A 26,247-nucleotide genomic window follows, 5' to 3' on the forward strand; every position below is an offset into this window, starting at 1 on the left:
CCTCGTCATCTAAGCTCTCGCCCTCTCTTTCCTACCAAATCGATCTCTGGACGTTTCTCCTCCGGCCTCTTTCGCCGAGAATCGCAGCAACGCGTCGATGGTCAACGAGAATCAGTTTTTATTCAGATATCCTCGATACAAAAGTTTGAACCAGGGGTCCTACGTTCTACGGAGTAATGCAATTAAATCTTTCCTCGTTACATGTATGCCGGACAGCGATAGAGCGATAAGAATTAGTATAGGCAAGGTTGTATCGTAAGAAGATAATCTCGCGGGTGAGCAATTCTCCCGAACGCGAGGCTCGTCGTCGCGTGTTCTCGGTCCTCGTCGGTCGATTACGGTTAGCACAGTGTCTCGTTACAACGGGATAGAAAGTGTCTTTTTCGCAATGAAAAACCAAGCGCGAGCGCGCGCGTTTACGCAACGGACACGCGTTCGTCCGGCTCGCAGTTTCCTCCGAATGAATCACGTTCCAATTATCCTCGTAAAGGAATCGGCGACTCTACCGGTATCCCTCGTTCTTTCTCATAATTGTATCGTTGCCTTCGAGCGCGATCCGTTCCGCTGCCATTTTCATAGCTATCTCGTTCTCTCGGATTATCTTGTTCCCGGTCTCGCGGTCCCTCGAGACGCCCGCGGAACGACAAAGATTTGCTCGATTATGGGATGCCGGGCACAAACTCTATGTTCAGTCTTCGTTGCAGGACAATTCTGCGTCTACGGGCTGATGCATTGCGGCATGGCGGGGCTGCTTTTCCTTCTGGTCTTCTCGCTCGGCTGGGCACCGTTCGCTTGGCCGACGGACTTCGCAGTTCTGTTCGCGTCGTTGTTCTTGCTGAACTTCTCCATGGCTCTGCTGTAAGACCCCGTGCAAACCCGGCCCCAGAGCCGCTTGTCCTCCGCGGACTGCTTGCCCCGTCCCTCGTTCGACGTTCTCGCGTCGTTCCTCTTCCGCAGCTTGCCGGCGGTGTCCTCCTTCTCCGAAGGAACCGGCTGCGCCTCCTCCCACGAGGACCCGGTCACCTCCGACTGCACACTGCAAGGTGTCTGGCAGCTGCTGTCGCTCGACATGGAACAGGACCTGACGATAGAGGCCGGCGCGTCCTGCTTCGTCTTGCTGTTCTCCTCTTTGCGATACAAGCTCGTCGGCGGCTCGCTCCGTGCCCGAGAAGAGTTCCCGGACGGCGGCGATTCTTGACTCTCGCAGCTCAAGTTGTCGTTCACGATTATCTTGGCGATCGACGTCCTCTTCCGCAAGTTCTCCAGGTTCTCCCTCGGCGTGTATTGAGAACTGTCCACTCTCTGCAGGATGTCCTTCAGGTTCACGTTCGCGCACTCCGCGTTGTACGCCGGCCTCGACCGATCCTTCTCGAGCGGCGCTTTTCGGCCGTGCTTCCCGTTCGAGATCACGAACGTCGCCTTCTTCGTGGCCGCGTTCCGAGGCGCGTCTCTGCCGTGGCACGTTATTTCCGAGAATATGTAATTCGGCAGTCTTTCCTTCTGACAAGCCGCGGGCCCGAGGTTCGGCCGGTCCGCGAATGCGGTCGCGCTCGCGTTCATTTGCGCACCTTTCACACACCGCTTGTACTTCTCGTCGATCCTTGTGTCCACGTTGTCGCGAACGTCCATGTTCTCCGTGAAGATAGAGTCGCCGTTGATCTCGATCGGCGGCAAGATCGGCCATTGTTTCGGCGCGGCGTCCTCCTTGTCGCTGTTCTCTATCGTCACTCGGCCGATCGGTTTCTTCTCGTCGCTGCCTCCTTCCCCGGAAACGGTCGTGCTCGCCTTGTCGTTCGTCTTCTCCGTGGCCTCGTCGTTCTCCTCGTCGTCCTCGTCGTCCTCGTTCCCCGAGTCGCGGTCGAACCTCTTCAGCAGGCCCTCGTTCTTCTCGTCCTTCTTCCTCAGCTCCTCCCAATTCTTCCGCGGCTTGTAGCTCGTCTTTCGCCGCACGATCTTCGTCTCCGTGATGTCGATGTCCGGGATAAACAGCCTCAGAGCTTTCGTCCCGGTCGGGAACGTGACCTCGTTGATTCTCTTCTCGGTCATGATCGCTTCCAAGCTGGACTTCGAGGCCACCTCTTGGTGCTTGTTGAACGCGGAAACGAGCTGCGCCACCGTGTACTTCGGCTCCTCGGTCTCGGACTCGGTCGATCGGTCCTCTTTGTCGTCCGAAGTCGCGGAATTGTTCGAATGGCTCGAGGCGTCCGAGTGCTGACGTTGGCAGGGATGTCTGCCGGCTATCAGATTCGGTTCCGGTTTACGATTCGCGGGGCTCTCGTCGGAGTCCTCGGTCAGCGTGTCCGACTCGATGGACTTTAGAGAGTCGAAGTTCTCCTCGGACTCGTTCGGTTCGTTTCTGGCGTTTGCCGCGTCGTTCTCGGTCGCTTTGATATTATCGTCGCTCGCAGCACCGGCGACGATGATATCGGTCGTGATATCGGTCGTGGCAATGGTCGCGTCCGACGGCTCCGGCTCGGTCACGTTGTTGCATTCGTTGTCGTCGGGAAGCGTCCTCGGTTCGGTCAAGTCTAGGATATCGTTCTTGTCGCAGGCGGTCACGATCGACGCGTCCGAAACGTTCGACGAGTTCGACGCGTCGATCTCGGCGCCGAGACGCTTAAAGATCGGCAGCATATCCTCGGTCTTGGCGCGCTGGTAGCTCTTCCGTCTACGTCTGAGACACTCGAGGCTTCTGTATATATCCAAGACCCCTTGGGACTTGGACAACGATCTGAGCCCGTACAGCTTCTCGCGGGAATGGCTGATCACCGGGTTGATTATCATTCGCGTTTGCAACGAGCTCGAGGCTGCCGAGGGGTTTCCGTTCAGCAAACACGCCTGCGATTGGATTCGATTCAGGCTTCGTATTCGTGACAGGAGTCCTCGACTCGGCCCGTGATTCAGATTCGCCTGCGACCGGCTCTGAGCGCGACTCAGCAAGCCTTGCGTCTGCTCTTTGTTCAGCAGGCAGCTCTGACTGGCGCAGCTCAAATTGGTCCTGGAGGAGTTCAAGCTGGTCCGCGACTCCGCCGGGCTCGGGAAACCTTCGCTACCCTCGAGACTAGATCGGCTTCCGGTCAGCCGGTGACTCAGGCACATCTCGCTTTGACTCAGCAGACAGTCCTGCAAGCTCTGGTCGCAATGATTCGGCTCGTGCCCGTCGCTCGACGACAGATTCGCTTGGCTGCTCGCCTGGCTCAAAAGCGCCGCTCGCCGCAGATTCTCGCGGCTGACAACCCGCTCCAGCAGGATCTCCCTCGATTTCGACAGGTATCGTCTCAGGTGGGGCGACGCTTGTGTGGGTGCGCCGCGCAACCAGTCGTGACGCAGGCATTGTTTCGCCGTCATCCGTGCACTGGAACCATCGCGAGATTCGACAATGAATGGACGCGTTCGTTTGTTTACGCGTATTTATTTATTCGAGCGAATAAGCCCTTGGCAAACTTATCGGAGAGCCGTGACCTCGCCGATTTCGATCACGTTGGAATATGTTGTAAATAGACCACGGATTTTTATGGAAAATACAAATTTCGTGGATTGCAAGAAATATAAACGAAATAGTAGGTTTTTTCTTTCTTCGATACATTTTAACAGGTTGGAAATAATACATTGACGTTTTTAAATAACGTTTTAATTCTCGATGTGTCTACTATTGTATATTGCAAGTATTCAATTTTACCATGAATGTATACAATCCGCAGTCTAGTTATAAAACGTGATGTTCTTAACAATTTTTTGTTTTGGGAAAGTTGGCGGTCGGTCTTTATAAAAATTGGCTCGTCGTCGAGTTTATCAGCGTACGTATAGAGAAAGTAATTAAGAATATTTCAACTAAGAAATTCAGCTATTTGCAAATACTGTTTCTCTCAACTGTGTTACGACATGCTAAATTTGAAATAGTAATTTATTTCTGTATTAAATGGTATACTACTCGAAACACTTAATTTATTTTACAGATATATAATAGCTACTTAAAATATATTTTTTAGAATATGAACCTAAAATACTGAATTGAAATAAATATTTTACAATACGAACCTGAAATACTTAATTGAAATAAATATTTTACAATATGAATCTGAAATACTTAATTGAAATAAATATCTTCTTTGTTGTGCGTGAAATCAAACACTTGAATATTATTTCCATGAAACTTTTCCGACCAAGCAATTGCAAATACACTGACCGAAATTTCCGTAGCTCCGCCAAAAATTTTACCTGTTATCCGTAATTACTTTATAAATTTTTAACTATGTATCACTGTCTTGGTTACGTCTATGTCACAGACTTGGAATTTAAGTCTGTACCTGTATATTTCTTCAAAGCCAATTCATTGGCAAACGTTTTCTCTTGCAACAATTTCCGATATTGTCTTTTGTTTTAATTATTACGACATTGTTGTTACGACAGTTGAAACAAATCTTAATTAACCTTTGGACGGCGGACATTTTTAAACATTTAGGCAGCCACGGCTAGATGCATTCAAATCTTGACGATTAATTTTCATTTGCATATTATTCAAACCTCTTTGTTCAAACCAAAGTTAATCCTTTCATTATTTTCAATATTAATGATTTATATTTTAATATTAATCATTATATTATATTACCATTAATATTTTAATATTAATGATTTCACACGAAATTAGAATTTATACGGAATATTTGTAACTCTGGGTCCAAATGGACCCAGTGTCCGCCGTTTGGGGAATACAAAACCGTGAGTACCCGAAAGAAATTTTATAGAACATGATAATGAGAAAATTCCAGCATGAAATAAGAAATGAAACCGTTGTTTATTAAAAATATTGAGAAACCAACACTTTCTAAATTGTAGTCGACAACGATATATCGTTGTTAAAGGGTTAAAAACTTGAGTCCTATTATCTCATCAAAGAGCGAGACGCTGCGATTGTTACCTTGGGTCCAGCACCAGCAGCTTCGCGACGAAATCCTTGGCCTGCGCCGAAATATCGCCGAACAGCTCCTGCGGGAAGTCCACCTCGCCCAGCGATATGTTCTGAAAGGTTTCCTGATCGGTTTCACCGCCGAAAGGAGAGAATCCCGTCAGGAGAACGTAGGTCGTCACGCCCAGGGACCTGAAACGACCGCGTCGATCGAGGGAATCGAAAGCAGGTTCGAGCAATGATGTTTCTTATCCTTCTCATACGTACCACATATCGGCCGCCAACGTGATCGGCTCGTAGTGGAGGATCTCGGGCGCTAAAAACCAAACAACGCTTGTACTTTGGCCTGTCCTACTCTTAGGATCCCGAAAACATCTAGGATTCTCGGTGGACCGGCCTCTTTTCACCTGGCGGTGACGCCATGCCCGGCGACGTAATTTTTATTTGGAAACGAAAATCGGCCGCCCGGTGGGCGTCGATGATCGAAGGCGGCTGAGCAAACACGCACGGTAGTCCTCGAGGGACAGTGGATTCATTCCGTGGTTCATTCCGAAGGATTTACAAAGCGGCGATAAAAGTCGAACTCGACGAGCTATTAGATTGGTGCGTATGAAATGTCCGATTTTTAAGCGAATATATAAAACGGCGTATCTTTTTTCAAAAGCTATTTATTTAACACGTTCCGTGCCGAGCTTTTTTTACTCGAATCTTCACACTTTGATATTTTACTCTTACTATATTACTTGATGTATTACGTGCAATTATTAATTCTCGTACACATAACAACGTAACAAAAACTTATCAACGCCCATTCTTGCGGTGGAAATTGATTCTTCGGTTCTAAATTTCTTGTAAACAATTTGTTCAGTTCACTAAGTAAACATGCAAGCGTGTACCATCGATGGTACACGTGGCACGGAACGTGTTAATCGAAATATACTCCGTTCGCTTCAATACACTTTTCCCAACGAGATTTTCCTGCATAGATGCCTGTCTCAAAGAAATTCTGATCTTTAGAATCGATAAACTCTGATATGGAATTTTTCAGACTGTCTTCATTTTCGTACCGTTTAGCCCGTAAAAACTGTTCTGAATGTTTAAAAAAAATGAAAGTCGGTTGGCGAAAGATCCGGCGAATAAGCTGGGCGCTGCAAAATTTCGTACTTTAATTCATTTAATTTCGCGATTGTTTTGTACGACGTATGCGACCGAGCGTTGTCGCGGAGAAGTATTGGGCCATGCCGATTAACAAGCGACGGGCGTATAATTTCCAATTTTTCATGCATTTCACCGATGTACCGGCAGTACTTCTCGTCTGTAATTGTCTGCCCTGTTCGAAGGAACGAGTAGCGAATTGCTCCGGTCACATTCGTTTCCATCAACGCTTTCAGAGCATCATGTTTCACAGACGTTTCGGGTCTTCCACGCGGTTCATTTTGTAAGGAAAAATCAGCAGACCGAAAATTTCCAAAGCAACGCCGCACTTTTCGATCGTTAACAGTATTCTCCCCAAACGCCTGGTTTATATCGCGTGCAGCTTTTGCAGCATTATTACCAAGTTTACACTCATATAAAAAAATTACACGAATATCGGTTGCATTCATATCCTTACGAAATTCAAAACAAACAACAAGATGGAACGCTTTCGAGAAAATCTTCTTCGTTGAAATGCGACTCTGGCAATGGACGGGTACGACTATAAACGAGATTATGCGAAAAACAAGAGCATAACGAAAACAGGGAGACAAACGTTCGCATGTAAAGAAAATCCGACATTTCATATGCGCCAACCTAATATCTCTGGGGAGGCTCCGGCGGTCTCGGCGATACGATCGCAAGAAACGTTCTCGTTCGTAACGAAAAGCGTCGCACTCGATTAACATATTCAACGATACAGTCTCTCTCTCTCTCTTTCTCTACGCCGGCGGGATTATTCAACGAATCGATAGGATCAGCGGGAAGAATGTCGTTGATCAATTATATCGTTAACTGCGCAGCCTACGAACGATCGCGAGCGCTTCTCGCGGAGCAAACAAACTCTGTCCCTCGATTCGAAGGAGCCTCGCCGTTCGAGCTCGATTTTCATTTCGATAGCCGGTCGATCGAATTAAGATTCGCTCTACGATCGCGTAGAGCATCGCGACGACGGCCATTGTCGTCCGCGAAGGGCCCCGAGAGACGCTCTCGAAGTCGCTGGACAAAGGAGATCCTTCGTGCTCGGCCCGAATAGAGAGGTTTTCGCGTCGCAAACGGCCGCGCCGGCAGCTCTCGGACGACCGCGTCGCGCAATGAGGCTAACGCGTCAATTAATATCCATTATATTCGCGGACTCGCGGCGTACGGGGAGATCGTCAATTAGCGAGGCGAGATATCGATCGGTGGCGATTAAGCGGCGACCGAGAGAGCAAAGTGCCGACACACCTGTTTACGTCCGCCGGGCGAGGCGCGTTCACGGCGCGGAGTAATGCGCGCGATACATCATCCCGATACCGGCAAAGCGACGGCAATTTATATTTTTCCAGGAGAGCGGAGATTTTCGGTCGCGGCGTATGCCGGAAGACAAAAGCGGCTCGTTTGTCCGACATGTGTTTCTCTCGGTTTGCTCTTGTTGGCCGGCTCGGGAGAGGCGCGCGCGATTAAGCCGCAACGGCCGTAAAACGGAGCCGCGAACAAAACGACCAAAACGGAGAGGTTGGTTGTGCTTACCCACGTAATCCGGCGTCCCGAGGATCTCGCGAACCTCCGTCCCCTCCAAGACCACCCTCGAGATCTCGAAGTCGCAGAGCTTCACCTCGCACTCCGGGAAGCTGCCCATCATCACTAAATTTTGCGGCTGGAACGTAAAGCAGCGTGGACGGTCAGAAACGGACGGCCGCGATCGGGCCGGGCACGCAGGCCCCGCGCTCGCCTTCCGACAGCAATTAGCGGCCATTAATTGAGCCGTTAATCGAGCTCGCCGAAGGCTCGGCGTTTTTTTCTTCCTTTAATTGAATTTCGATCGTAAATAAGGTACAAACGACCGGAACTCGAGGCAACGGGAAGCGGCCGCGTCGCGTTACCTTCGGCAATGAGCGAAAACTGCGGATCGTTAAGAATTTTTATAAGGCCGATCACCGGCCCGGCGGATCTCAATTATAAACAGGACCGTGGATCGGCCGACGTGGACGACCGACGATCGGCCGGTCTGGCAGCTTGTTATTAAGTCGGCCGACGTCGTCCGCGCGGATTCTGCGAAGTTTCCGTGGCCCGATATAAATATTCCCGCCGCGAATCGCCGATCGTGAACGGCTTTTACGCGAGTGCTTTTACGCGCGAACTGAAACCGTAAAGAGAACTGGACCCGATCTGGACCCCGGCGGAACAGCGCACAGTGCGTTGTCCCGGGGACCAAAATCGGTAGATCGACTTCTCGGTCGATGTGAGTAGAATTTAAGAACGTGTTGTATAGCGTGTTGCTGAGGTCAGGTAGGAAATACAGTGATTTCTTCCTGAAGTTACTCACAAACTGAAGTTACTACAAATGACCTCAAGGTGGTCAGGGTGACCTTTCCGGGTGGTAACATAATTACGGGACACCACTTATATTGCTCTTTCTCTTATTTCTCTTGTTTTCTTCCAGTAATTTTCGTTGCGTAGCGCATGAAATAAGATATTGTAAAATACTTAATTATTAATCAAAAATTAATCGAAACAATACTGTGACTTTCAGATAACATCATTATTTTAATAAGTATAGTAATTTGTTCTTAATTCGCGCTCAGATTGCACACAAAATATCATAGCGCTTGAAATAAGATATTGTAAAATACTTAGTTATTAATCAAAAATTAATCGAAACAATACTGTGACTTTCAGATAATATCATTATTTTAGTAAGTATAGTAATTTGTTCTTGATTCGCGCTCAGATTGCACACAAAATATCATAGCGCTTGAAATAAGATATTGTAAAATACTTAGTTATTAATCAAAAATTAATCGAAACAATACTGTGACTTTCAGATAACATCATTATTTTAATAAAATGGACAATTTGAGAAGAGGAGCTACGATTATTCGAGCCTTGCAGCTCATTTTTTATAGTCACCGATTGTCAATAACTGTCGCTCGTTTTGCGATACAAGAAAGTGGTTAGGTAGAAACATGACATCGATGAAAGAGACATTTTCTTCTATTGTTTAAAGCATAATCTACTACTTGTAATCAGTACTCTGTTATTCTGTGTTTTGATCTTTTTCTCCAGTTTTTCTTTTCACTTCTATTTCAATGTATTCTAAATGTATCAAGAAGCATAATGTTGCTTTTAAAAATAACTTTTGATCAACTTCGTTGTTACGTTATGTAAAAGATCACGTAAAAATTAGCCGTAAAGAGAGATGCCAAATAAATTGTTATAATTTGTTTCCAGTTCAGTTACGAGCTACGACGAGTACAAGAATTGTTTGCTAAGTGGCTTTCAAGCAGCTCGGGGGAAGAAAGAACAGAAGTATTTGCTCTTACTGAAATCATGGTCGGGATAAATGTAAGTAACAGTTTCATTTTATTAATATAATAATTGATGCGCGCGCGCAAAGTGTGAGTAATGAACTAACACAGCACAAAATACCGACATTTGACTTAACTCTTCAATTTCAACTGAATCGATCACCTTCGAATTCCTTACAATTTTCCAGGAATGTTCTATCAAATTGTAAAAAGATACTTCTATCAATAATTCATCAATAACAATTAACTGCAATGGTAAAAATGACTATCAAACCGTTTATTTCACAAGAAATTCAGATTCTTTTCACCAATTAAAGCATTTTCTTCTCTTTAACACGTTTAGGGCTGACAATCAACAAATTCCCACAAAGTTTAAGCAATTTAATTAATTAAACCGAAACTAAGAAAGTTAAAATCTATTATAGCGTACAAGATTAAAACTCTTTCGCATGCGAAACATTCAAGTTTCAGTCAAATTCTGTTAAATTCTGTTAAATTCTGTTAAATTCTGTCAAATTCTGTAAAATTCTGTAAAATTCTGTCAAATTCTGTCAAATTCTGTCAAATTCTGTCAAATTCTGTCAAATTCTGTCAAATTCTGTCAAATTCTATCAAAATCTATCAAAATCTGTCAAAATCTGTCAAAATCTGTCAAAATCTATCAAAATCTGTCAAAATCTGTCAAAATCTGTCAAAATCTGTCAAAATCTGTCAAAATCTGTCAAAATCTGTCAAAATCTGTCAAAATCTGTCAAAATCTGTCAAAATCTGTCAAAATCTGTCAAAATCTGTCAAAATCTGTTAAATTCTGTCAAATTCTGTCAAATTCTGTCAAATTCTGTCAAATTCTGTCAAATTCTGTCAAATTCTGTCAAAATCTGACAAAATCTGTCAAATTCTGTCAAAATCTGTCAAATTCTGTCAAAATCTGTTAAATTCTGTCAAAATCTGTCAAATTCTGTCAAATTCTGTCAAATTCTGTCAAATTCTGTCAAAATCTGTAAAATTCTGTAAAATTCTGTAAAATTCTGTCAAATTCAGTAAAATTCTGTCAAATTCCGTCAAATTCCGTCAAATTCAGTCAAATTCAATTTATTCGAGTATATTACAACGAAAATGAATGTTCAAAATAGGTCAGAAACTAGCGTCGCCTATACGTGACCAACGCGACGCTCGACGCGCTAAAACATTGTCAACGTTTCTACATCGAAAATCGAGTAGCATAAGAGTCACGAATATCGTCCGAGACGCTGAAACGGAGCTGAACGCGGCGTGCCGCAGCTTGTTGTTGCCGCAGCCGGAGGATTCGCGGTTCGTCCGTAGAAACATCGCGAGCATTTACATAAACACGGCAGATGCTGTTACGATAAATTCAAGCGCGAACGGGGAATAGAATAGAATATTAAGTTCCCCGGCGAACGGGCGCGCGATCTTCGCTGCGATCTCTGCTGCGCAGCTGTGCGCTCCGCGACACGGACGGGATTATTTTTCCAGATAGAGGACACGGGCTTGCGCGCGCGCGCGCGCGTTCTCGTTCGCGTTCCGTTTCTCGGACGAGAGAGCCGCATATTTTCGCGAGCTGTTTTCGAGAGCCTCGGTCCTCGAATTCGAACGCGACGACGGTCCACACGGCGGCGTTACGCAAGGGACCACGGAGAAGGGAACAAACGACAGTGCATTCGCTCCGGTAGAATCTTCCTGGCTCGAGCGCCGCGAGGTCCTTGGAGAACGGCGCGTGGGCGCATCTGAATATTCAAAGTTTCTCTCGGTAGTCCCGTCACGCTGCGCGACGCCACGCGGCTGATAAATCATGACAAAAGACGCAAAAATAATTCTTCGCTCGTTAGGCCCGCGGAGACGCGCAATTCCGCGCGGGTGGCCGATAGAGCGGCCGCGGGTTTGGCCGGGATCGACCCGCGGATCTTATCGGCCGACGAACGGTTCCCGTTCTTTATTTCGACGGGCGCACACCATTCGTCGATCCCTGGCTAAACGACTCGGAAGGATATCGCCGGGGCCCACGCGATCGGATACTCGACGATGGACTCGACCCGCTGACCAAACAACGGCGTGGGCCGAAACATCGTGTAACGCGACGGGAAGCTGCGTCCCCTCCGGACCGGGCCGTTTACATCGCGGAGAGACTTTCGAGAAATATTTCTTATTTTCGACGCGGCGCGCGGTGGTTCGAGATGCTCGACAATGCGGATGGAAATATGAATACGGTAATTTCTCCCTAATTCGCGCGCAGATCGCGCACGAAGATGGACGTTTTGGGAAGAGGTGATACGATTGTGCGAGCAATGCGTCTCGCTTTTATAGGTGTTGACGATCGGTGACTATGGAAAGGAGCCGCGAGGCTCGGATAAGCGTGTCTCGTCTTCCCAAATTGTCCATTTTTGTGCGCGATCTCGGCGCGAATTAGGGAGAAGTTACCGAACTTCGATAAGAAGACTGTAATTCAGGCAGAAATTAGTATCCAGAGGTTTTCGAGGTCACTCATTACGAATCTACAGTTGAAAAAGGGAAGCAAACGAAATTAAATTAAATTGCTACAATTAAATTGTCTAGAAAATGTTTTAGACAACAATTTAATTTCAATTTAAGTTTCAAGGGAGACATAACTTTCATTTTTTGTTCGAGTTCCATTTTTACGTTATCAGAAGGAAGAAAGTATAATAAATTCTGACCAACGTGACACAAGAAACGATCTCAGCACCAAAGCCGCAAGTTCACGCAGCTGTAACTTGTTTATTTATGTACTCTGAAGTTTAATGCACTATAATAATCAAGTTTTACATTGACGCAAGCTGTCGCAAAAAAGTTGCGTCTGATTGAAGTACAATTCTTTTATTAAAAATTCATTCGAGCAAAACTCGAGTTCTACTAAAATCAACAATGATACTATTGATTTAACAAAAGTAATATATTTCTTCATTAGGTATTTAATGAATGTACAAAAACTTTTCTGTTTCAAATTTCTCAGCTATTCTCAGTACTGTTTAAAAGGCGATGCGGTTTTAACTAAAAAACGCAGTTATTTTTTTCCTCCAACTTGCATACTACATTTTTGGAACAAACTGAAAGTATTTAAAGAAAATATTTATCGATTTTAGTAAGTCATATATCCTGCTATGGAATCAAAGAAAGGAATTTGTTTCCTTAACATTAAAAGAGTTTACTTTTTCCTGCTGATACGTTAAATAAATTGAATTAAATTTTTATTATAATTAAAAACAAATGGATTCATTAATGAAGTAGCGAATTTTGAGATTACTGGACGATAGCATTTTAATATTGAAGGTAAACTTTTATCTGCAAGGGTCATCATTAGTCATAAAATAGTGGTTTGTTCTCAGTCCATTAATATTATGGAAAAGATAGGATAAGCGAACACGAACATGATTATATTTCATGATAGTGTTATAGGTACACATATTCAAGATTACTTTGCGTGCGAAACAAGCATTAAGACACGATCAGCAAATGTGTCAACAGAAAAGAAAATTAGTCAAGTTAATCTTTTTCATAGAATCATTTGTTTGAAAATATTTCTATGGAAATAGAACTACAATATTACTATCTCTCTTTAAAATCAGAAAAGCACCATTTGTAATAACAAGAGCTGTTTCAAATTACGAAGATTAAACACAGTATCGATGAATTCTATAACACTGCAAACAATTCGAATCGATAAAAAGCCAAATTAAAGCTCTGATTTAACTTTTAAATCCAGTAATAACATTTTCTGGATAATTTTGACTGTTCCATATACTTTGAAGAATTATCTGATGATATAACAATTCATTTAATATTAAACTTACCGCGGTCAAAATGTGCGTTTTCTTATTTATGCAATTCTGCAAACTTTGAAGACTTTTTCATGGAAAATGCTCGAATAACTTACATTACTGGAAAAAGTTTTCTAATAAAAATTTTACAAAATCTAGATAAATTCGATCTTCTTATTTTTATGAAGCAATGCATACCTAGTTATTATTACCCAGTTACTATTGACAGATTCAGTGCTAAACTATTACGTTGTGTAACAAGACCGTTCGCGGACGTCTGGCACATAGGAAAAGACAAGGAAAATTACACGAATTCAAAGCGACAGTTCAGATGAATTTCGAGATATGTTCCCGTAGAGCTATTTCTATGCAACTTAGCTTAAATGAAAGCTGCAAGTGCCTACTTTAAGACCGGGTAGATCAGATTGCAACAGAATGACGAGATCATTTTGAACAAATTGAAAGGAATCAACCTCTGACATCATGAGATTTACAAGATTCAAAAGGGAAAGTTCGGATGGACTTTAAGATCCGTTCCCGTAGAGAAATCTCTACGCAACTTAGCTTAAATGAAAGCTGCAAGTATCTACTTCAAGATAAGATAGATTATAATGCAACAGAGTGACGAGATTATTTAAAACAAAAAATTGAAAGTAATCGGCCTCTGACATCATGAGATTTACAAGATTCAAAAGGAAAAGTTCAGATGGACTTTAAGATCCGTTCCCGTAGAGAAATCTCTACGCAACTTAGCTTAAATAAAAGCTGCAAGTATCTACTTCAAGATAAGATAGATTATAATGCAACAGAGTGACGAGATTATTTAAAACAAAAAATTGAAATTAATCGACCTCTGACATCATGAGATTTACAAGATTCAAAAGGAAAAGTTCGGATGGACTTTAAGATACGTTCCCGTAGATCTATTTCTCCGCAACTTAGCTTAAATGAAAGCTGCAAGTATCTACTTCAAGATAAGACAAACTATAATATATTCGTAACATCGAGAAATCAAGCATCGCCCAGCATTTCGGCGCATCGGGCCACCGTGCGGCGCGGCGTTACCTCGGCGCGTTAACAGAGCCCTTTTAAGCGCGCTCGGAACGAGCCGAGGCGTTACATTAAATTGCCCCTCCTCCTCCTCCTCCTCCTCCTCCTCCTCCTCCACCCGTTTCAGTAAATGTCGGCCGAGACACCCAGAGGTGCTCCAGTTACGGCGAACAGGTTGGCCGCTCGTGTCCACGGGGACGCGGACAGAGCTAATGATTCATCGTGTGCGAACTGCCTCGTAGACCAGAATGCGATTGCACGTTCGCGATAGGTACGTGGGAGCCGCGTTTTATTCCGTCTTCCCGACGGGCCAGTCCCGGAGAAACGTCCCAGGAAACGAACGGCGGTCCCGAACGCCGCTGAGAAACGGCGTCCCGGTCGCCGCGCGCTCCGCGATGCCTTCCTTTCTCTTTCGCGGGATTCTCGCGAGTTATCAGCGGCTGCTCCAGTTATGGCGGTCCGGCGCACGTATGCAGGTACCGAGGAGATAGGGACCAGGTGTGATTCACCGACGGAGCCGGGGCGTGGTCGTTCCGACGAGCGTGGGGTACCATTGCGTTCTCTTTTTCTTCCACCCTGGACGCTCGTCCCGGAGCACATTTTTCCGATTCCCTCGGAATCGGCCGGATCTCCGGACTTTCGAATTCGCCGAGCACTGGGAGAAGCTTGGAGAAGCTGGAAGGCAGCGTTTACCGGCGCGGCGGGACTCGCAGCGGCGTACAATGCTGATAATTGCATCGATTCGGCGGTGGATACCGAGAGGTGCAGCTGCACGCACGCACCCGCCTCGCCCCGCCTCGCCTCGCGCGGCGCGACGCGGCGTCGAGTGCATCGCTTGCATCGCTTGCATCGCGTGCATCGCGTCCCGCAACCCGCGGCCGTCCTCCACGGTCCCCGATACGCGCCCCACTATATCCAAATACGGTGGTCGAGTGTTTATGGAGCGCGGGAATAATGTAAGTGAGTGCTCGCGAGCGGTGCAGCGATTCCTCCGATTCCCCCGGCGCAGAGGGGGGTTGTACGATTCCCGATTACAAAAACCGAAATCGCGTCTGGGTGAGATAGCCGCCGAAATGACCGCGGCTTGTTGTCCGGCGAAGGCGACACGCGGCGGGATAGGTTTATTTTCTGTACGGGAAACAGCTCTTCGAACGACGCCCGATTTACAACGTTCCGGCGGCGACAAATTCGCGCGCGGCCTCCCCGAACGAAAGTAAATCGAGCCCGCGCGAGAGAGGAAGATACGTCCGACACGGATTTACGGCCGAACGGGTTTAAGGTCCCGTTCGGACGATTCTTAATCGGCGCGGGCGCCGATCTTCTCCTTTTTTCACCGATCGTAAGTTCCGAGGAAGGTGACGGCCGAACATGTCGCGCCGCAGTTTATATCGGTATTTACGCTGGTGCGCAGGCACCGAGGCGCGAAGCCGCGTGCATCGCGAGCCAATCGAATCCGAAACGGCCGACTAAATAAATAACCGGCTGTGATCGAAACCGCGCGCGCGGGTCAACCGCGGCGACGCGATTTACGGAGTGTAGAACGGCGGCGGAAAAATCGGCACGCGTTGCGGAACGGCTTCGCGAAGGATGTTTCCTCGGCCGCGGCCGGCTCGTCGACCTTTCGCGAATTTCTCGCGGATCCTTTTATCCGTGACGTGAAATCGGATGAGCCCGGAATTCGCCTGGCCGTCGCGTCGCGTCGCGTCGCGAACCGTCATGGTCGAGGACATAAACCGCCGTTCCTTCCTTTTTCCTGATCGCCGAGCGCAATCGACTCCGCCGTTCCGCGCATTTAATTGAAATTTATATAGCTCCGCGCGTTGTCCCCGGCTCGCTTTGTCCAACAAAAATGTCGCCGCCGCCGTCGCCGCGGAAAAAAGGTAGCCGCGCGATCGATCCTCTCGAATCGCCTCGGCGCGGAACCGCCGCGGAACTCTCAATCGCACCGGACGCGAGCTCGATGCTTTTTAGGATCGCGGCGCGTAAAAATCGTCGACCGGTCGTTACTGCCGATTAAAGAAGACGGTTGTTGCCAGGGCGAGGCGGATCGAGGCGGGACGGGGGAACCGGCGTGCTGAAAATACGCGACACGGCGAGCCGTCGTGTCCGCGGAGTTTTTTTCTTCTCGCGGGGACGTTCCGCGTCTCATCGGCCAAAAAGGTGTTTATGTTTCCGCGATCGGGGCGGAATAAATGGCGCGCGTGCGTCGGGAGGCCGCAATAAATTGCCCGGGAACGAGGCAGAACAGGGGCGAGGAACGCGGCGCGGTCGTTTACCAGTCGGACCCGAGAAGTCCGCGGAGTTCTTTCGACGCTGTCGGACGTGTCGCGAGGTTTCCGGAGGCGCGAGGAGCGCTCGATCGCCCCGCCGCGGGTATCTCTTCTTTGTCCGGCCGGGACGTAAAAGGCAATTCCAATTTGTTTGTCGAGCATGTTTATCGCGGAATCGCCTTGGTCGGCCCGGAACGATCGCAATTAAAGCTCCTCCTCGGCGAACGCTTCTCTCTGCCCGTCCTCGCCCCGTCTCCGGCCGAACGAAGAAAAATCGCCGCGGAAAATCAGCTCTCGAAACCGGCGTCGGTTCAACGCGCGGCGACCGCTGCGAGCTTTATGGCGGAAAAAGGAGCCGATTCGTCATCTAGCCGACTTATTTTTAGACGCGAGCGTTCTCCAGGTATTCGGAGCTCGGCTGAAACTCGGCGGATTTCTAGGATTCGCTTACATAGAAGGCCGTGTTAATTGACGCGTGACACCCGTTTCACGCGAACATACCTGCGTCGCGATGCACGCGTATGCGATACAGGTATTTATTATTACTGTTATTATTGTTATTATTATTATTATTATTTATTGATAAACGGGATAAATTGACGATCACGGTAGTTTATACACAGAAGCAGGGCATTGTGCGCATTGTGTGCTCGCATCGGTGATCAAATCATGTACTCGACGTTCAAAGCTTTGTAAAGAACCGTGATGCGAATCGTCGGATTACGTAGGCCGCATTTACATTTAACGTTGCATACACGTGCAACGTGTACGATCCATGTGTGCATGCACAGTCTAGATCTAAGCGTCGCTGCCGGTGCGTAGCTATTGATCTGTCCAACCGAAGACGCGCGATCGATACGATTGTTAATCAGGTTAAAGATGAAACTTCGAGCCGCAATTTTTCTACGCTATGACAACGTGCGTTGGTTGATCGCATAAAGTACTGCGGAGTAGGCTAGGTGTCCCAGTTTCCGTGCCCGTCCCAATTTCCGCGATTAAGAACGCGTCGAAGACGAAAAGTTTCATATACAAATTGACGATCTATATTTTTTTCTTTATTATGTTTACTCATCAACATGTGAGATTCAGGAAAAGGTATCAATATATATATGAAACATTTCTTTCTCTATATGTTTATTAATCTCAGGGGCACGGAAATTGGGACAGGCGCGGAAACTGGGACACCTACGCTATCCGTGATCGTCAAATGCCGCGCGATCGGCCGGATTTGTGCGCATAAAACGTTCGCGTGAAACGGGTCTAACGCGTAACGATTTTGTCGCCGCGAGTCGATTCGACTCCGAATTGAGTCGATTCTGCTCGGGACTCGTCCGTGCCCGGCGACGAGCCGCTAAATCATCGAAATCGGCGCGTTCTCGAATTTGCCGCGCGAGAGAAACGAGAAGCGTCTCGCGGCGGACCGAGACTCGGTTCCGGGATCCGGATACACGAGAACCGCGGCAAGTTTGCGTCGACCTTTTATGGGTTGAACTTACCTTGATGTCCAAATGGGCAATATTTCTCTCGTGGAGGTAGGCAAGTCCTTCTACTAGCTGTCTGACAAAGTGCACCACGTCACCTTCGAGGGGCACCAAATCGCCGTCGATGAGCGTCTGCAGATCGCCACCTGGAGCGCTGAAACGACAGAATTCCGAGATTTTCCGGGTCGTCCCGCTTATCTCCGTCGAGACAGGCGCGTTCCTCGTACTCACTATTCCATCACCAGGATGATCTCCTTGGGCGTCTCGTAGACGTCGTGCAATCGAACGACCCGCGGCGACTGCGAGCAGAGCGACAGCAGGGCGATCTCGTGCCTCAATTCGGCGCTGCAGTCCGCGTTGAATCTGCTCCTGGACGAGTATTTCGCTGCGTAGAGGATGCCGGTCGATCGCGACCTGCACCGGTACACTTTCGCCCATTGTCCGCTGCGAACAGAAATATATATTTCCAGTCGGTCGGCGGATCGGACGAACGGCGCGGAGCGGAGCGGCGCGGCGCGGCGGCGGCCATTGCCACACGACGCGGTCGCATAAAAGACGAAAGCAACCACGAAATTTCGCTGACCGTCAGCGTGATTTTTACGATCGTAGCGGAGGATTCCGTGCGTCTCCTCGGCAAGGTCGACGCCGCGGCGCCTCCGAAGGCTACGCCCGCAACACGAAGCGGCCGTTTTTACGCGCCTTTTGCCTCCGCGAGTATTTCCTACGTGTGCGCGTACGCCGGAGTTTATTACGCAAACGTCCCACGCGAGCACCGGGCTTCTTCTTCTTCTTCGTCGTCGTCGTCGTCGTTCTCGAAAGATTCGAAGTCGATCGCGGGGGGACTTACTGGCCGATCCAGGGACCCATCGCCGCGCCGCGCCGCGCCGCGCCGCCGGACGCGGCGGTGTCGACGTCCTGTGAACGTTCACGGACGAAACAAGATAACCGAGCCACTCGTAAAGAGTATCCGATAGCGCGTGCAATTAACTCGAGTCGTCGAATCAGCGGACGGGCGGAGCGGTGAGCGGCGAGCGGAGAACAGCCCGGCGTCCCTCACCCTCCCTCGCGCAAAAGTATTAGGTCGAGGCACAAGTTCGAGCCGTTCGACGTTTCCGTTTTTTTTCTAAACAGGGTAGATGTCCCAGTTTCCGCGCTTGTCGCTATATTCGTGCAATCTTATTAAAAACGCATAGAAAAAGAAAAGTTTTTTTATACGAATTGATATCTTTCCCCGAATCTTGCAGGTTGATAGGTGAACATGATCAAAGAAAATAGATCTTCAATTTATACAGGATGTCGCATAATTATATTTCCGTGAAATGTGGGATTCCTGAGGTCATTTCAAGTAACTTTTTCCTTAGCGAAAATGCAATCCGCGGCTTCGTTTACGAGTTATTAACGAAAAACACTGACCAATGCGAGGCGAGCGCGGCTGGCGTTTGGCGGCCGAGCCAACGAGCGGTCGAAGCGGCCGCCTCGCGCCAGCTGACAGCCCGCCTCTCGCCTCTCATTGGTCACTGTGTTTTGTTAATAACTCGTGAACAAAGCTGCTTACTAAAATTTCGCTGAGGAAAAAGTTTCTCGAAATGACTTCAGGAACCTCCCATTTCCCGGAGGCAACATAATTACGGGACACCCTGTATAAAAAACTTCTTTTCCGCTTTCAATCCGAGGGCACAAAAACTGGGACATCTACCCTATCCACATAATTCTGTTACGATCAGAATTTCAGACATCTCGTCGGTTGAACGTCCAAAAAGTGCTCGTTCTTCGAGACAAAAATATCTTTCACGAAATCAATCGAACATGTCGCCAAAAATGCAAACATTCGTGATACGAACATATAATTCGTCCTAATAATTATCGCAAGATCGTCGCCGCGCGTCTGTGCGAGACGATTCCGGCGATCCTCGAAAAACTCTTCGAAGCTGCGCGAAGCTGTTGTCGCGGAGATCGCCGTTCGTTGGAAGCGCGGCCTCAGCTCCGTGCCGCGCGATACATGCCTAATGTATGAAAATTTATTGGCGTCGTTCCTGGCCATTTTGATCGACCCCCACCCTCGCCGCCCCCGCGACATCGAGCAATTAACCGCGGCCGCGATCGATCCGAATCGCCGTTCGTCGGATGAACGTCGATCGGAGCTGGTCTCGCGCGGGTTCCGCGCGGCGCGGCCGTGTTTGGTCCGCGAATGTGCTCGCTAACGAGCGCGGCCGAGCAAAAAGACCCGTTGGAAATTGCGAATTCGAAGCGGAACCGAGACCGCGATACACCAGGAAGGCGAGGCGGTCGCTCGCGCGGCGTCCGGCCGGCCGGTCGGCCGAGATGAAAACGGCGTCTTTGTGCCGTCGGTTAAATCCGCTTCATTAAGGATGCAAAGTCACCGAGGGCGGGAATCGCGGCGGCGATATCGAGCGCCGAAAGAGGATTATCACAGCTCGAGATACCGTCGTTATTGAACCTTCCATTAAACGTATCGGAGCGAAGTCGGTTCACGGAACCGCGGCGCAGCCGCGAGCAAGATTAATCTATCGGTCCCGAGGACTTACTTTGCGAACGGCTTCGGGTCGATCTCGTAGTGCTCCGAAATGGGGCCCGTCTTCACCACCCTGGCGAGCTGGGTCTCCTGCACGAGCACCAGGCCCTCCTTCACGTGCTTCTCGCTCCACTGCACCCTGCACCGGCCCCTGCACCGATCCTCGTTCCCGGTCCTGTCGCTCCCGCGTTTCGCCTTCGCGTTCACGCACTTGCCCGACGAGGCCTGCAGGCTCCGTCGCTGGGGTCGCGGCGAGGTTTTCCTCGCGGACGACATCGTCGGCGTCTGGTGGTTCGGCTGGTAGATCATGGTCGGCTCTATCCGAGCGGCCGTGGGTCCGTTCGAGTGGCTGTCAGCGATCGCGACCGGTCACATCGGAGCGAGCAAGTCCGAGGGCATCGGCGGACGGTCCCAGCAGATCTCCCGCAGGTTTCTCGCTGACTTTCGCGCAGATTTCTTTCAGGATCGCAGCAACCGATCGATCGCGGCCGTTCCTCGACGGCCGACTCGGGATCCTCGGCGAAAGTAGCGTGGCTCGTCAGAAGCTCGTCGGTCGGAGGGACGACGCGTCGCTGCTCGGTTCGGTCCGCTCGTGCGAAAATGCGGGCGACGATGTTCGCATCTCGAGGCGGTCGCCGTTCGCTCTTTCGAAGAGGTCCCCGCGAGCCTGACGGTCGGGTGCCGCGACTGAAACTGGCCACGAGAGACCACACGCTCCGGCTCCGGCTTCGGCTCCGTTTCAACTCGCGCTCCTCTTTTCTTTCTTGCCGCGGAGTCGCTGGACCATAGACTACCGTTCGTCTCGTTTTCTCCACGGTGTCCACTTTGCTCTCGCTCGTCCCTCCGACCTCTCTCGCCTCCGCCAGCCGCGGAGCAGCGTCGCGCCGTGTTCTCCTCTTGCCGATCTCGCTCTCGTGTCGCCTGTCCCACTCCTTCTCTCCTCGAGAGTGGACACGAGGCGAGCACGATCGTTGTTGCTGCTGCTGCTGCTGCTGCTGTTGCTCCTGCTGCTGCCATAGCTGCCATAGCTGGTTTTAGCGGTGTTTACCGCGGTGGTGGTGGTGGTGCACGCCGAACACCGCTGCATCTCGGACGTAGGTGGTATGCGGTCGAGAACGCGCCGCGATCGCGGCATAGATGCACGACCGCCCCGCTGCACCGCGCGCTGCAGCCGGTGCATCGGGCCTATATCCCTCCCCTCTTACAAAAGTATTAGAACACCTGCTTGTTTAGAGGAAATTGTAATATTTCCTTCGGTTTTGGTAACGTCCGCGGATCTGCAATATTGTCGAAAGTATTGTCGTATTGTCGAAAGTATATGTTGAGACACGAGTGTTTGTCATTTGTGCAGTTAGTTTATTCAGTTATTGCATTTTGGTCGTTGAAAATGTATCCTGAGTCCGTTCCGTACTCTTCGCTCGATACGACATGCATCGATTCCCGGTGTGTTTTCTTCAATTCTGTTGGTTTACACAATCGTGTTGGACTCGTGATGGAGTTTCTGAACAGAGTTTGGTAAATATGTATGTTATTTACATTGTTCGTTCAGACCGAAATAATGTTCTATTTTGTTGGGGTTAATGTGCAGCCATTGGGGAACATATTGGCGTACGATAGTTGTCAATTTTTATGTTCTTCTAGCAAATTATGAACTACAAAGAAATTCTGATTGCTGCAATCTTGAAAGAAATCGTAGTGCAAGGGGTTAACATATGGGATTATTATGCATTTCTACGAAATGCACGGAGCCGAAAAGTATCAGAAAGAATTGAGGAACTAATAAAATAGATGCCGAAATTGGTTCAAGTTGTAATTACAAAATGCGGTGGATATATCGACCAAACAGAACGTTTAATTTTTTTTTCATAAAATTGACGATATTTTTATTATAACATAAACTATATATGTACAGTGGCGTGCATAATTATAGACTCAAAGTAACTTTTACATTGCTACCGACATCTAAACAAAAACTTAACAAAATATCCTCTTTGTATATTTCTATTTTCTATTGTTTCTAATATAGGAATATACAAATATAATGTTTTGTTACGTGATTTTTAAATATATAGGGTGTTTCGGTTAATGGAGACCACCTACAGTGTTGGGAATAATTATAAACTCAAGGTGACTTCTTCTTTATTCATTATATTATATTACACTTATTTATTATATTATATTATATATTGTATTTATTTATTATATATATATAATATTTATTTATTGTATTATATTATATTATATTTTCTATTATATTTTTATTATCATAAAAATGCTATATTATACAGTGTTTTGTTGAGCGTTCGTTCAAGTGTCACAAAAAATTTAAAAGTTACTTCGAGTCTACAATTATTCACTTACAATTTAATATAATAAAGTCAGAAATAAATTTTTTAAAAAATTAGAGCAATTTGTCATCGATTTTTCATATTTATTGAATTATCTTTAACTGGCCTAGTACTTTATTTCGGGGAATGCGAAAGGGTGTACGTATGCACGTCCTGGTGACAGCAACGAGTTGCTTCCTTCCCGGGTCCTATTCTCGCTGTCGTATCCGTCCGCGGCGGCCGGATACGCGAGGATCGCGGATGCGAGCGATTTCGCTCTCCATTCTAGATCCCGCGTCGCGGTAGTAGAGCCAGATATGAACGGCAATATGTTAATGGGCGCGTGGGGTTTTACCTTCGAGATCTCCATGCCCGATTATATCGCTTCTTGGAAACCAGTCTAACCGTCGATCTCGATTCGAACGACGTACGGAGCTCTTGCATCCCGTGCCAGGTGTCTTGCCTGACCGAGCGAGAAGCATCGCTGGAAAACCGATTGCGTTCTCCAATCTGTTCTCGGCGGCCGAAGATTAACAAGCACGTGGGAAACAGAGATTCCGCGTTCGCTCGCCGCCGCTATTACAGATATCTCGACCGCAAAAACGACAAGGATGCTCGGCCGTCCGTCAAAAGGAAACACAAAGGTCTTTCCTGATCGAGTCGTCTCTAAGGAGAAATCGATTAGAGCGTGGCCGCTCCGGAGAAAGAGAGAAACAAAAGAGGGAAGAGGGGAGAGGGAGAGCGTGAGAAAAGAGGGGAGCGAGAGAGAGAGGAAAGAGGAGACAGAGAGAAAAGACGAGAGAGAGAGAAAAAAGGAGAGAAAGAGAAAAGAGGGAGAAGAAAGAGGGGAGAGGGTGAGAGAGAAAACAGAGGGGACTGAGAGAGAAGAAGAGGGAAAAGGGTGAGAGAGAGAGAGAGAGCAGAGGCGAGAGAGAGAGGAAGAGAGAGAGCAGAGGGGAGAGAGAGATGAAGAGAGAGAGCAGAGGGGAGAGAGAGAGGAAGAGAGAGAAAAATAAGAGAGAGAGGAAGAGAGAGAGAAGAAAAGAGGAGAGAGAGAGACGAAGAGAGAGAAAAGAAGGGAGACAGAGAGAGAGAGGAAAAGAGGAGAGAGAGAGAAAAGAAGGGAGACAGAGAGAGAGAGGGGAAAAGAGGAGAGAGAGAAAAGAAGGGAGACAGAGTGATAGAGGAAAAGAGGGGAGAGAGAGGGAGAGGGAGAGAGAAAAGCGGCGAGAAAGAGAGAGAAAAGAGGGGGGGAGACAGTGGAATGGACGCATGTTCAGCTCGGTCCACCCGTTAGCGAGAAGAAATGACTCGTCGCCGCGAATTTAGCCGGGTCTCGGTCAGCCGATTACGCGGCGCGAATGATCTCTCGCCGATAGAGAACGAGCTCTCTCGCGCGCACCTGCGTATTGCGAATTACGAATTCGTGGAAGATCGATCCCCGGAGTATATCGGCTGTCGCGCGTTGCGAACCGTACGTGCAAGTATCCGCGATACGGGACGAAGTCATGAGGCGAGAGCGGTGACAAGCAATTAGTAGCGACAATTAGTAACGACGCGTTCGAGTCGGATCGTGCCAAGGATAATTGCGCGCTTATCCGCCGCGGCTCGTCTACTTTCAATGACGAACTGGCAAACACTTTTTTGCGGCACCCCGTGACGTTCACCTTCGCCGCGCGAAAAGAAAATGTCCTCCCGCGGCGCTGGTCGACAGCTACGCGATAATAGAGTGCCGCGAATAGTCGCGGACAATCGCGAATAATCGCGAATGATCGCGAAAATTCGAACTGGATCCGCAAGCATAGATCCGCGCTCGCGCGCGCGCGTGAGAATCCGTTGTAAACCCGATGAACCGATCGGCGCGCGAGGTCGTCGCTTTTCTCCCATTCGAAATCAATTACATACAGACCCGACGCGACGTCGATTCGACGTTCCCGCGCGGGAACGCAACGCGGCGAATGATTTCTCTTTATAGGACTACCGGCAGGTGCAATAAATTCGATCCGCGCGTCATCCGGTGACTTTGATGGCTCGTTATTCGCGGCAACGTCCTCGAAACGGATGCGAGCCCGCGATCGAGCCGGTACGTCTCACTTCGAGGCGAATCTCAGCGGGATTGGATTCCAGCGAGACAAGAGGCGTCACGGGTATATTAGCCTGCGAGCTTTTCTTTTTAATCAACGCGCGAGAACAATGGCCGGGGGGACGACGACGCGGACGTCGTCGCGGTGTCTCTCGAGACTAGTCCGATCGCGCACAGTCGTCTCGCCAGGAAGCGTTCCATCGCCGAAATTCAAATTTCTTAAGTTTAACATACTGAATAAATTTGTTTAGTACAGGTAACTGTCCTATAACACGGTAAATAAGTTCCTAGAAAGTGCCGTGTTGTGCGAAACGTGTCATATGCGACCCAGGGTCAGTACAAAAAGGGGGGGGGAGAGAGTTAAGTGCCGTAAACATATTAAAAACAGACATTTTCTTTCAATTTCGTATAAGCAACTTAGCTTTGATTAAAAATATAAATGAATGTATAACACAGAATGAAAGAAAAAAGAAAAAATATTATTTTTATTTAATGCAGCTTTGATTTAGTAAATTCCTTCCTCGCGTTACTACTCAGTACAATCAAACGAGAATGTTTTTTCGGTTGAACGGCATCGCCATCACTTTCTGAACCTTCTTTTTCGTTCAGATTGTTATACACTGAGGATCCTTTAAAGCTTAATCGTTTTAGATGATTTATGCTGAGAGATGGCGTCCTAAATGTAAAATCATAAAATTCAAAGTAAATTAAATTCTCCCGAATTTTCCTTCAGCTTGTAAAGAAAAATGTATAATTCGCAGCTCATTGTTACAGTTGCCGATTGTCGACGATTATGAAAGCGAGGTGCAAGGCTCGAATAATCGTATCTCCTCTTCCCAAATTATCCACTTTTGTTTACAAGCTCAGGAAAATCAGGGAGAATTTACTGTACAATGAAACGTTTAACACAGCGAGAATAGAATGTTATTAGGTCGAGTTATAAGTAACTTTCGATGCAGCTAGGTAGAAACTATTGTTCTGTGTCTACTCACTATGAGTCACGAGTTTTTTCTTTTACTAAATAAATAAGAGCTCAAAATAAACGGAATAAAAAAGCGAGAAAAATAAATAGGAAACAAAAAGAAACAAAATGAATGTCTGACAAGAAAACAGAAGTTATTTATGATAATATTTATGATACTTGAATTATTAAATTTAGTAATTCATATACGAACAGCGTTAAACTAACAATTCAAATTTTGAGAAGAGTTTAGAAGGCAGTATGAGTTATAAAATAATCTTTTTAATATGAATGCTTACACAATTGCTAAGAGAAGAGGATAATATCAAGTTTAGGTGCAATTAACTTGCAATAATTGCAA

The 26,247-nt window shown here is 47.6% G+C and overlaps 1 protein-coding gene across 1 annotated transcript; it reads right to left on the bottom strand.

Annotated features, from left to right (window-relative positions):
• Positions 1 to 98: 98 nt before the first annotated feature.
• On the bottom strand, positions 99 to 21,982 carry LOC117223372 (uncharacterized). Its single transcript, XM_033475630.2, has 7 exons — positions 20,529 to 21,982; positions 18,214 to 18,426; positions 17,998 to 18,136; positions 7,613 to 7,739; positions 5,174 to 5,222; positions 4,919 to 5,098; positions 99 to 3,355 (listed from the first exon to the last, which is right to left on the bottom strand). Exons 1-7 carry the CDS (start codon positions 20,822 to 20,824, stop codon positions 718 to 720), a joined length of 3,642 nt encoding a protein of 1,213 aa, XP_033331521.2. The 5' UTR covers positions 20,825 to 21,982; the 3' UTR covers positions 99 to 717.
• Positions 21,983 to 26,247: the final 4,265 nt, after the last annotated feature.

Source organism: Megalopta genalis, chromosome 4, assembly GCF_051020955.1.
Source record: "Megalopta genalis isolate 19385.01 chromosome 4, iyMegGena1_principal, whole genome shotgun sequence".
Taxonomy (NCBI): Eukaryota; Metazoa; Arthropoda; class Insecta; order Hymenoptera; family Halictidae; genus Megalopta; species Megalopta genalis.

Coding starts and splice junctions, on each gene's coding strand:
- LOC117223372 (XM_033475630.2), bottom strand. CDS start 20,824: ATGATCTACCAGCCGAACCACCAGACGCCGACGATGTCGTCCGCGAGG. Junction 5,223..7,612: donor CGGGACGCCGGATTACGTGG/GTAAGCACAACC, acceptor TTTGGTTTTTAG/CGCCCGAGATCCTCCACTAC. Junction 3,356..4,918: donor CTGCTGGTGCTGGACCCAAG/GTAACAATCGCA, acceptor CGATGGTTCCAG/TGCACGGATGACGGCGAAAC.